Source organism: Chrysoperla carnea, chromosome 4 (assembly GCF_905475395.1).
Source record: "Chrysoperla carnea chromosome 4, inChrCarn1.1, whole genome shotgun sequence".
Taxonomy (NCBI): domain Eukaryota; kingdom Metazoa; phylum Arthropoda; class Insecta; order Neuroptera; family Chrysopidae; genus Chrysoperla; species Chrysoperla carnea.
This window is the reverse complement of record NC_058340.1, coordinates 15,679,341-15,691,944: the sequence shown is the minus strand read 5'-3', so window position 1 is coordinate 15,691,944 and position 12,604 is coordinate 15,679,341. Positions and strand designations below refer to the sequence as shown.

The window sequence follows — 12,604 nt, the reverse complement described above, 5'->3', positions numbered from 1 at the left end:
ACAATTGCAGTAAGTAAAAAGGCTAGGGTGGTCTATTTACATTCACTTCATAGCTTTCCGCCCGCGGTATGCTTAGGATGGGTTCGATTCCCGCCGTCGCAACAAAAATAATTTAATTAATAGTTGTGATGAGCTGGTGTAGTGCATGGTATATGCATGAAAGAGATGCACTCAGCCTAAGTAATTGAGGAGCTGATATATGAAATTATCAGCGGAAAGGTGGTAAAACACATATGTGGTATCACAATGGGCTCTATAGTCTAAGTGTGTCCTTCGTGGACAGCCAATATAACCTAACCTTCAATGTTTTTTCGGAAGTAGATATTAGCTTATAAAAAGTGATTTATTTCGAACATAATTTACCATGTTACAAACAATTTTTAACGCAAATTAAAGTTTTTACAAATAATTAATTATTCATCCTCTAAACTTTGTTTGAATGACTTTGATGTAGGTGCGAGGAAATTGTATTTTTTTTGTCTGTGAATATCCTGGTTAAGTATAAGATGATGAAATTGGGTTTATTCATTTTTAATTTGAAAGAAATCCTTAACTGTATGAGATATCAATATGATTTTTTTTTACATTTGGAAAAGATTTTTAGAACGATAGAAAAAAGTAAAAATTTTGCTCTTCATTTGTAAAATTTCCACCCAAAATCGTGTCAATATCTATATAACGAAAAATATCAAAAAGAGAAATACTATTATTTATTATTTGCATGATAATTTTTATGGAAGAAATCTGTTCAAACCTAAAATAAACCCGGATTACAAATTTTCCATTCAAAATATTTTCAAAAATATGATATTAAAAGTGACTCTTTTAAAGATACTAATAATAATTTACACAGTTCATACATAAATAAAACGGCCTTCTCTGTTAAAGTGTTTCCAATTAGCGTATAATATACGATATAATATACAGGCGATTCAAAAAGTATGGGAACAGTAAAATAACTCGAGAAAGGCAGTTTGTTTTAGAAAACGAAAAAACATGTATATTTTTTTTTTTAATCTATTAAACAAAATGAAAATCGAACCTCATTTCCTCACGTTAATCCCCTAAACTGGGGTATGGATCAACTTTAAAATCATATTAAATGGAATCTCCCATGTTTTATTACATATTCAAATTCTCCTCAGATGTTAAAAAAAGGTAATTTTTCCCTTCTTTCGTGATAAGTTCATAAAAATTAATTAATATTTGTTATTTTTCGTGACTCAAAATTACTCAACAAATTTTTACCACTATAGCGTTAACTATAGCAAATCGAAACACAATTTTTGAGTAAAATTGATTTTAATTAATATGAAGAATCTGAAACCGTTATAAAAAAGGAAATTTTTAAAACGGTTAACGGGGGAAGGTAGGAAGTGGTTGATATATATTTCATTTGATAGATTTGTGTAAAACAAAGTGCTTTCTCAAATTCTTTAACATTGTTCCCATACTTTTTGAATTTCCTGTATGCAAAACTGCAATAAAATGTCGTTTACTTGTCTGGTGATGACATAAAAAATATAATTTTTTTTTAATATTCCTCAAAATTTATTCTCCATGTTACAATAATAATAATTATTATATTTGCGAAAAATATACGTACAACTCAAAATGATGTATTGAAAGAAATTTTTTTATTGCAACGTCAAATAAAATAAAATCGGAAAAGTATGAATCAAGCAAATTATAAAGAAGATTTGTTCATAATGGATTCTTGATATTTTTCGAAATGTGAAACAAAATCTCCCCATTGCATTGGATTATTGGATGAGAAGTTCTGAAATTTTTGTATGTTATACCACATTAACTTTCGACCAAAAGTCTGTGACTGAATAGACGTGAATATAAAAAATGAACACATTTTGTGACACAGAATGGTAAGTCTTGGACTGCTTCAGGAGGGTTTGTCAATAAACCCATATTTCATCTGTTTTACTACATTATGAGAAAAGCATGAATAGGACATAAGTAACGCCCTAGAGAATTTTTCAAACGGTTACTTATCCTATGTACTTATCGACCAGAGCACACCATAAATATGATTAGTATATATAGATCCTGACTGAATCCCTTCATAAACACATAAATGAATGTATCGGCTAGAATAACATTGGAATATTTCCTAAATATCGAAAATAACGAACAATGTATGTATATATACTTTGTCAGTTAAGATATTTCAATACCGTAAAAATGAAAACGATATCAAAAATTTGAAATTTAATTATCATCCTTTTATACGTCTTTTGTGAAAAATTTATATCAATTCTCGGTACGGTTTATGGGAAATTGCCTATTTAAGTCAGTATTGTGTACTAAAAAAAGTTTTTAATTTTTATGCATAGTTAAACTTTATTTTTAACCATATTTATATTGTTTTGGAGCTTATTACCACATTTAACGTTTACAATGTAAATTTACCAATTGTTGTTGGAATTACTCAGCAATAACTGGAATTAGTTATTGGAATTAGTCAATAATATAAATTATTGACTATGGTAAAAACTTGAAATTACTGTTATGATTTGCCAACATGTACCGTACCCCTAGACACGAGCACGGGACGTTATTTGCAAAGATGGCACGGAATGCTTTTAAAAATGAACAAATATAATAATGCAAAATAAATGTAAAAAAAATGTTTCAAAAATACTGCAATGTGTTGTATATTATTATTATTACACATATCAACAGTAACATACCAATTATAAAATTGCTATTACAATATAAAAATAAAATTTATCAAAGGCTTTTTGTAGTAAAAGTACATATATATATATCCGAACAACACTGATGGTACATAAAAATACCATCATGGTATGTATAACGAATCGTTTGCAATTTACCAACCATCTATAGTCCATACTAATAATATGTATAACTGCGAATTCTATGCACATATCACAAAAAAATACATATATAATATAGACCACGTGTTTTATTTTATTTGCTGTCGATGTTCATTATACTCTTCTAAATTATTTTTTCTTCTCTATCATCAATTAAGGTTGTACGGCCACTGTCATCGTAATCATTATATAATATGTTAATCAAACAGCTAGATAAATGAGTTGGATTGAAAACGTTTAATTATTTTTCTAGCCTATTCATTTATATATGAAATATATGAGAAACTAAGTTAGGCATTGGAAATTGTGTTTTTGTAAGCGTAATCAAAGTGATTCGCGGGCCTCTGTAAAGAAAATACGCATACAGTTGAAACTAAGTATGCCATTATTAAAAACTGGATTTCCAGTTTTAAAAAACTAGTTTTCTTTAGATTTAAAGTACTTAGATACCAACTATAGCCACGAAATTTCAGTAAGTCTCATTTGTTTGAGAGAGGTAGTGGGAAGTCATATCATCAGATAGTAATAAATTAATCAAAATGATATTTATTTATAATTTTCTCATTCAACACTCTAGAATAAAATCAAATTTGCGAATATACGAATTTTAATTTCAAAATATCCTCCAGGCGACAAACATTTTGTCGAACAGAAAAACATCTACACTCTCATTAAACAAGGCGTTTTGTACTAAAACGTTTTCAATATACACACTGATCAAACAAGATCTTTTATTGCAATGAAAATATGAAATACCTTTTTTACAAATAATATTAAGACAAGTGGCAATAATAAGCCGGTTGATCACTCAAAAAAACCTTTCCTTAAAAAATACCTAAAATCATTTAAATCACGTGCGGCCAGATATTAATATTATGTTCTGTTTTTATACAAAACAAGTAATTAATAAAAAAGTTCTTTAATCAGCAAAATCTGTTATGCTAGCCAACATTCCAAAAAAAAAATATTTTCTTACAATGATTTCGCTGCATCAGCGTATTTCCATCGGTATAAAAATATAAGAGATGTTTTTAATCCGATACAACTTCATTTTGGAGGCAAATTGCTAAAAACAAGTGAATTTCCTGAAACCGATATTTTTTTAAGCAACCTTTACGTTCTAAAACCATTTTAAGAGGCAGCAATATATCTTGAATAAAATGCGGTCGAGATATAAATAAATGCATACTTTTTTTCAAAAGACAATTTGATGATTGTGTTGAGAAATTATTTCAAAGCTCATAATTGCATAGAATATAGAAACAACAATAGTTTAATAATTAAGTAGAAACAACAACTATTTAAAATAAATAGAATTAAATAATTGTAAAATGTAATAATATTCAAATATAATAATAATTTCAAAATAACCACCTATATTATTTATCATTCCATCACCTTTATTGAGAGTTCAGTATATAAAACCCAACTATTTTAATAATGTGGTTTAAAATCGTAATAACATTCCAGATACAATTCACCATTTATTTTATATCATCATTGAAAAGTTTTATGTAAATATGTATAATTATAAATATAATCTACATATAATTATCGTTATTGTCATAATTATATATGAAATAGTTTACAAATGTAATACGTCCCTAACCAGAAATTTATCTATAAAAGAAGTTGCTTAATAAAAACCATAATAAAAAAGCCAAATTTTTTTTTAAATTTGTAATCTAGTGTTTCAGCAAATTCTTTGAGGAGTATCTCAAATTAGTAATTACGATGCCATCACGGCTAAATAAAACCACTCTTTTTGGTTAGGGTTAAAAAATTTATTGTAATCTTTTTCAACAGCAGTTTCTCGCACTCTATAAAAAGTTCAGTCTTTTGAGAATTATTACACTATATACAAACTTTAGAAAACTAAAGAAATTCCCTCGCATTTTTACCATCGTGGTATGTTGGGGAATTTTAAATCACAATTCTTTTTCAAAATTTTCACAATATGTTTGAAAAGTTAATAGTATTCTAACAAAAAAAATTAAAGATCGTGTAAGTGCTGATGTCAAGGAGTCAATTCAGCCACTAATGATGTCAAGATGTCAATATGACAGTCATAAGCAGGGTTAAACCTATAATATCTAAGAACAGTCTCCAATAAATTGCCTTTTTCTTTAAAGCCTTTTCCAAACTGATCCGATTTGGAAGATCATCGCCAATTTTAAATTTTTTCGGGTACGGAACACTTAATTCGCACTTGAAACATAGCCAAGAACACTTATCATTCAAACAAAACCAAAAAAATCAAAATCGGTTCATCCGTTTAGGCCCTACAATGCCACAGACAGACAAGCAGACGGACACACACACAGACACGTAAACATAGCGGTCTGTTTAAACACCCCTTTTTTTAGTTCGGGGATTAAAAATGGTTCGTTCATACATTTAATAGTATTTTGTAAATTACTATGGTTTTTTAATATCCATCTATTTATTTACCGTCTGCTGAAATCTAGTTTGAGCCTATTACCATATTTCTATTCCAAGCTACCGGTTGTCGTATGGTGAAATGATTTTTATAATAAAGAAGTACTAAATGGCCGAGCGGTCTAAGGCGTTTGTCTTAGAACGTTGGACTATTTAGACTTAGGTTGCGAGTTCGAATCCAGGCAGCGGCAGTGTGAACAATTTATTAATGGGAGTGCAGAATTGATCACATTGTCGTCGCTTGGATAAGAACGAAGTAACCGACTCCACCCACATCAAAAATGTAATTGTAAATATGTTTGTAATTGATTAAATAAAGATTAACAAATAATGATGTGGGTGGCCTCTGTGATAAGGCGTAAGAATGAGAAAACCACTTTTTAAATTTTAAATTAACCTGAATCGTTAACTTTTAAACTATCTAAGTTTTATAATTTCCTTCTTTCCTTTTTATATACAAAGTCACTTACAATCGCTCTAAATCTTGATCTAGCCTTTAAATTATTCGATCCTAAAAGGGCACAAGATTTAGCTACTGTTGAAATTTTTTCATAATATACTTTTAATTACATTTCAGTATAAATAAGTTCATATCCTGTGCGGGAGAATGACAATGACATTCATACTAATATGGTAAAAATAATTCCTAAATTACCGAAGGTGGAATTATTTCTTATTTTTATGAAGAGATAAATCCGATAATACCTTTGAAATTCTTCGAATTTTTGTACATAAAGTCCATACACATTAAAAAGAAATATAAACAAGTGAAAACAAACAATTGACTGAGTTAATTGTTGAAATACCATGTATAGTCAGTGTTGATTTCTTTATCACATTACATATACCAACATGTGACACATACATAACTGATAATCAAGTATAGTACATATTACAAAATTTCCGCCCTAATTGTCGCCCTCACGGGTAAACAGTGATGTTTACGAAAAAATGTTTCAAGCTAAAGTTGTTTAATTTTTGATAAGGAACATTCTTTATATTTAAACTTTTGTTCTATCTCTAACGGTTTACAAGATGGGTCCTACGGACCCAAGTCCCAATTGACCTATGATGCTCATTTACGAACTTGACCTCACTTTTTACGTCCTGAGTACGCTGTAAAAATTTCAACTCGATATCTTTTTTCGTTTTTGAGTTATCGTGTCCACAGACGGATACACAAACAAATAATACAATCTTATAAGTGACGTATATGTTTGAAATAAACAATGTTGTTGCTATGCAAATAATTGATACTATGTGTTATATATAACATATCAATTATGTTCTGAACTAATTTGCGCTGTCACGGGTAAACAATAATCTTTACAAAAAAATGTTTCAAACAAAAGTTGTTTATTTTTTTGTAAGGAACATTTTTTACATTTAAACTTTTATTCTATCTCTAACGGTTTACAAGATGGGTACTACGGACCCATGACCCAATTGACCCATGTTGCTCATTTACGAACTTGACCTCACTTTTTACGTCCTAAGAACGCTGTAAAAATTTCAGCTTGATATCTCTTTTCGTTTTTGAGTAATCATGACCACAGACGGACGGACGGACGGCCGGACGGACGGACGGACGGACGGACAACCGGAAATGGATTAATTAGGTGATTTTATGAACACCTATACCAATTTTTTTTTTGTAGCATCAATATTTTTAGGCGTTACAAACTTGGGACTAAACTTAATATACTATGTATATTTCATATATACATGGTATAATAACCAAAACAAATCCTGTTATAACAAAAGCTTTCGAATGTATCCTTAACTATGTATTATTAACTTTAGGAGCGTTGTTAAGAAACAGTTTATCTTGAAAAAACTTTCATAGATGCTTTAAGCTTTTAACAAACCCTACTGTTTGCAAAGAAAGACGGTTTATTATTCTAAAGCCAAGAACTGTTTATGTAATATGCAGCAATCTGTTTGATTTAATTCTGCTGATTGCTTCTATATTTGATCTAAACCTGATTAACTTGCCGTGATCTGATTAATGACAAAACTGTGTAAAATGATGATTAATGATAAAAATATGAGGAAAGGCGCTAGGAAGAGAATAAATACAACGGTTAGCCATAGTAAATCCCCCCAAATAGAAATAATGTTCTATTTGTGAAAATTTCGATCCGTCTTTTCATTTTCATTATTTTAAAAACTCCCTGTATTGAGTATTGAATATATAAAAGATTTTAATATGTGTAAATGTTAAGCAAACTTTGGTGGGACGTTTTAACTCATATTAAAGCACAAGCATTATTTCTACTCGATAAAATGAAACGGTTCATTTAATTGCAGAGCAATGGCGTTTGATTGGGGGTTTAATTGAATTTAGGGTTGATTTTCACTTCAACTTTCACCAACACAATATTATATTCTATACATTGTGTTGGTGTATGAAGTTATAGACATGGAGTTGAGCTAGCAGGCAGACTATCACTAAAGCACACAAACACGCTATCCTTTACATTCAAATCACAACTCATTACAATCACAATATCTAATACAGAGAAATCATAAATGGTTAATAATTCTGATACATTCTGTGGGGATACATTCATTGACTTCAGAATGATGTTAAATATGTCCCAATATAGGTACAAAATGCCCCAAAATGTATAAATATATATTAAAGAAATCCAGGTAGCTTTCGTATTCAAGAAAACCTCGGATTTAGATGTTAAATTAGAAACAAAATTTTACATGTGACGGTCACGCGACTCACTTCTCAAATTTTCTGCTAATAATAATAGTTTTCAGGTATCTTTCAGTATCTTCGGAAGCATAACAAACAGTATCTTCCAATATCTGAGAAGATACATAATTTCTAAAATAGTGAGCGTTTAATTTTACTGAACTATACCAGAATCAGTTGTTCATTATTTATATTAGAGCATGAAAACTACTAACTTTCACACAAAAACTACTGAATGAATTTGAATGAAACTTGAAAATAATATAGCTCATACATCAGAATAACACATGAGCTATAATTTATAAAGATATATATATATATATATATATAAATATATAAATATCTATTCTATAATATATTATATCTTCTTCGATTGTCTTACACAAGTACGTTTGCGTCAAATAATCAGTTTTCTTTTTTTTTTGTTATTATTGTTTTTGTAAAAAGTATGCCTGATAATCTTGGTTGACTAACACTATTGGGGCAGAATATACTTGGTGCTAATATTTTAACAGGTGTCGGGAAATGAAAAGTGTTTCAGACCTCGAAATCCAATCATCCCAACTGAGCTACGGTTTAAATTAGTTCAAACGAGTTCAATTTCCAATCAAGCTTAGTTTTGTAGTTACCATTAACAAAGCACAAGGAAAATCATTGCAAATAGCAGGGGTGCATTTCCCATGACCAACTGTATATAGCTTGTTGGCGGACTGCACATTTGACACACAAATACAAACAAAATACTGATGATATGAAATACTGATGATGACTACTTGGTATTCGAAATACGTATTTATAAAATACAAAAAACTGATCTAGGGAATTGAGGCAAAAAAATCGAAATTTATTTGAACCTATAAAACAATACGCTAGCCAATTTGTTTTATGCTCATCAAATATTGAAATTCACTTGTTACATACAATCATGAACGTTCACAACCCTTGTTGATATGTTTCTAACTTGTGTGTTGTAATTCTATTCATTGTTCGATGATATTCACAACTTTATATATTATGCATATGAAAAGCTTAAACATTGTTTTATTTTATTTTTTTTTCGATTTTCACAATATCCAATGAAACGTTTTATTCAACTAGAGTTGACTTTTGTTTTTATTAGAATACAAAATTATATAATCAGATTTACATAAACGTGCTTCCATTATTTTCCCGTAGCTGTAAGATAAAGGTGATAAACTGAACCAGACAATTTTTCTCCCAGTCAAAGTATAAGTATACAGAAAATGTAAATTTTTTTGAACTTATTTGTAATGACTCAAAGATTGGTGCAGGCGTAGGTATCAATCTTACCAAGAAGAAATATTAAAAGAGCTTAATCAATCCATTTTGGTCCGACATAGTGGTGGATCCAGGATTTTGTCCAGCGGGGGGAGGTGGAGATTATTTTATCATTTTATATTGGGTATACCTCCAAAATGTAATTATGCTCATTTTGATTGTTAATACCTTATTTCACAAATGGTGACAAATTTCCGCCCTTTTATTAAGGTAGTACGAGCGCCAAGGCAAGTTTAGACTTGGGGTTAAAATTATTTGTACTTTATTTTCAACTTTGATTATGAATTTTATTATAACTTCATGAATGTAGACGAAAAATAAGAATACTATTTTTCGATATCTGCTTTGGTTTTCGAAATATTAAATGCTAAATAATTAAACAAAATTTTCAATTTTCGATTTTTTGAAAATTACTTCAGATATCGAAATATTATATCCATACTTTTGTCAAGTTATAACATAATTCACCATCAAAATTGAAAATATATATTATTTTTTTGAATTTTTTGAAATGTGTCTCCGCTACCGTGCTCATACATTCTTAATTATTCGGATACAGCGGGTTTTTTGTTTTCATCAATTTATTTAGGTTTTAACTTTAATTGAAATAGTTTTTTTTTAATTTCCACCGACTAGCTTTGGAGAAATATATCATCAATCTATCGTTTTACCATAAAACCAATGCAATGTTTAATATGCCTACTTTTGAAATCATTTACTTATTTTAATAATCGGACAAGCCCCCCATCTAGAATAGATTTAGACTTTGTCCAACTTCATATATAAAAGAAATCAAGCCTTTTATTCAAAATTGCCCTAGCGGTCGTATATCCTTAAGTAAATTCGGCTTTGGTATATTATTCCAGTTAAATCTTGCACTTTAATTATAAATCGCATGCTAAAAAAACAAGGTACAATTAATAAATACTCAAGGAAATAAGTTTTGCATATAACTTGAACATTTTCGCAACTCATTTGGTATTTATCGAACACACAACGATTATAAAATTGTATTTAAATAGTTTAAAATTACAATAACAAATGAAGAAAATACGGTATACGCTTATCGTATTTTATTTTCTTCTATGTATATTTTACAGAAAACGTTCAAAACGGAAAAGGGAAAATGTAATAAAATCATTCTAGAATAAGTTAAAATTTATAATTTGTATATGTATTGGATGTGAGATTGTTTGTTGGGTGTTTGTGGCATATAATTTTGTTATCGATTGAACAAACATATGTTTAAAATTTGTCACAGATAATTAATTACCAACTGTAATAAATCTTTGTCTCTTGTTACAGTGATCTGCAGGGGAACAACATCACTGTTATATTCGATATGGACTTTGAAGATATGGTGAAATTACGAATGTTGTAAGTATTTAAGAAAAAGTTTACTAGTTTTTCAATTAAATTTTAATGGATTTAAGATTAATCAAATTATTCCTGTTAACAAATTTTTCTTGCGAAAAAGATTTTAATCTTAAGAGTATACTTTTATACTTCAAAGGTGTTATAAAGATATCTCCAGGAATTTTCTTTAAAAGATTACCATCATCAGGCTATGAACTGGTTTTTTCTTTCAAATAGGCACCTTTTATGGTCAAAAGCTAAATGTTATTTAGTTTTGGTGGAAAAAAATATAGTTTGAAAGAAACTGTTATTGAAGTACTAATATTTTTATTATTGCCAACGCCTCCACATTTACACTATTACACATCTGATGAAAAAAAATTTTCTTCAGTATAAAATATTTTTCATATATACTCTATTTTACGTAAAGGAACTTGTAACGTTTCAAAATCACATAAATCAATCCAATTTTGAATCTTTGAATCCAAAAAAAAAGAATCTTAAAATGTCATTTGCAAAGTATAATTGAACTCAAAAAAGTAATTGAGAAAGCACATTAATCTGAACTTTACGAGGATATAAAACGATTTTCTTTGTTCTAGACTTTTAGCCGATAATCAAATACATACCATTGAACGAGATGCGTTTCGAGATTTAACATCATTAGAAAGATTGTATGTATTTTTTTACAAAATTACCTCCATTGAAACTTTTATTGTATTTTACATAATTAACTTAATTTTTTCAGACGAATCAGTAATAATCATTTACGGCACATATCTGACAATTTATTTGGGACCATGACACATTTAGTCAGATTGTAAGTAAACAGTTTTTTTTAATTAAAATTTTTTCCATTTCTTCTTAGCTCATGTTTTAAAAAATGTTAATTTAACAAAATGCTTTATTAGCAAGTCAATATACACATACTGAGAAGTAAAGAAAATGGGACAAAGGTTTTTAATAAAATCGAAATGAGTCTTTTAAGTTGTCATTTTTATGTGGACCCCATTTGAAGACTTAAATACTGTCTCTTCTAGCAGCGCAACTATTAAATGGAAAGTCTTCCAATTTCCGAATGAATACTGGTTAATTGACGAAATTCAAAACATAATTAGGTATTATCGAGAAAATTCGATCTGGGCTTTCACACTCATTAAAAAACTCACTCTGCTTCATTTCTATGTGCTGAAAGAAGTTAATAAATTATTTTCTTTGTTTTTCTTTTAGATCTTCTCTAGCTCTTTTTCCTCTTTCTAAAATTTAATGAAAAAACACTCAAAAAGGTAGAATTTCGCATTTTTAAGTGTTCTCTTATCTATAACCGGTTATGGAAGAGAGTGAGCTCTTTATTGAACTTAAATTTCCTACAAATTTAATTAAGACACTTTTTAAACGGTTTTTATTATCACATTTTCTATATCGCTCAGTGTAATTTCATTTTGTATAGAACACCTATGGTTTTAAAATTACACAAATCAAAGCTATTAATAATCCATATGTATTGTTGTTTATCGAACAAATAATATTGTTATTTGTTTCAGAGATCTCAGTTATAATTTTATCAGCGTGATTGGTCATAAAACTCTACGGGGAATCCCCAGCCTACAATATTTGTAAGTTTGTCGTTGGTGTTTTATTTTTATTTTTAGTTTTTTTTTTTTTGTTATTGTTGTTAATAATATGTATTATAATTATTTATTTAAAATTAATTTAAAATTTTAATTAAAATACATGAACACACACTGCAACATTAAGTTAAAATACTTTTTGAAATGGAGTTTTGTTATTTTCAATGTAATAAGTTTTATTAATCAATAATATGTCTGAAAGCAACAACCAGTCAGACATATTAAATCTTAATTGTCCGTTGCAAACCATTCAATTCTAAGCGTAAACAAAGAACATCGTCGTTTTCATAATTATAATATTGTAATTCAGGGTTAGCCAA

The 12,604-nt window shown here is 28.7% G+C and overlaps 1 protein-coding gene across 3 annotated transcripts in view; it reads left to right on the top strand.

Annotated features, from left to right (window-relative positions):
• Positions 1–12,604, top strand: part of LOC123299080 (protein slit) — a 361,559-nt gene that overhangs the window by 329,669 nt on the left and 19,286 nt on the right. For all 3 annotated transcript variants that reach the window (XM_044881293.1, XM_044881294.1, XM_044881291.1), the window contains exons 2-5: positions 10,603–10,674; positions 11,256–11,327; positions 11,402–11,473; positions 12,198–12,269. In XM_044881293.1, the coding sequence (XP_044737228.1) occupies positions 10,603–10,674; positions 11,256–11,327; positions 11,402–11,473; positions 12,198–12,269 (288 nt within the window). The remainder of the gene's footprint in view (positions 1–10,602; positions 10,675–11,255; positions 11,328–11,401; positions 11,474–12,197; positions 12,270–12,604) is intronic.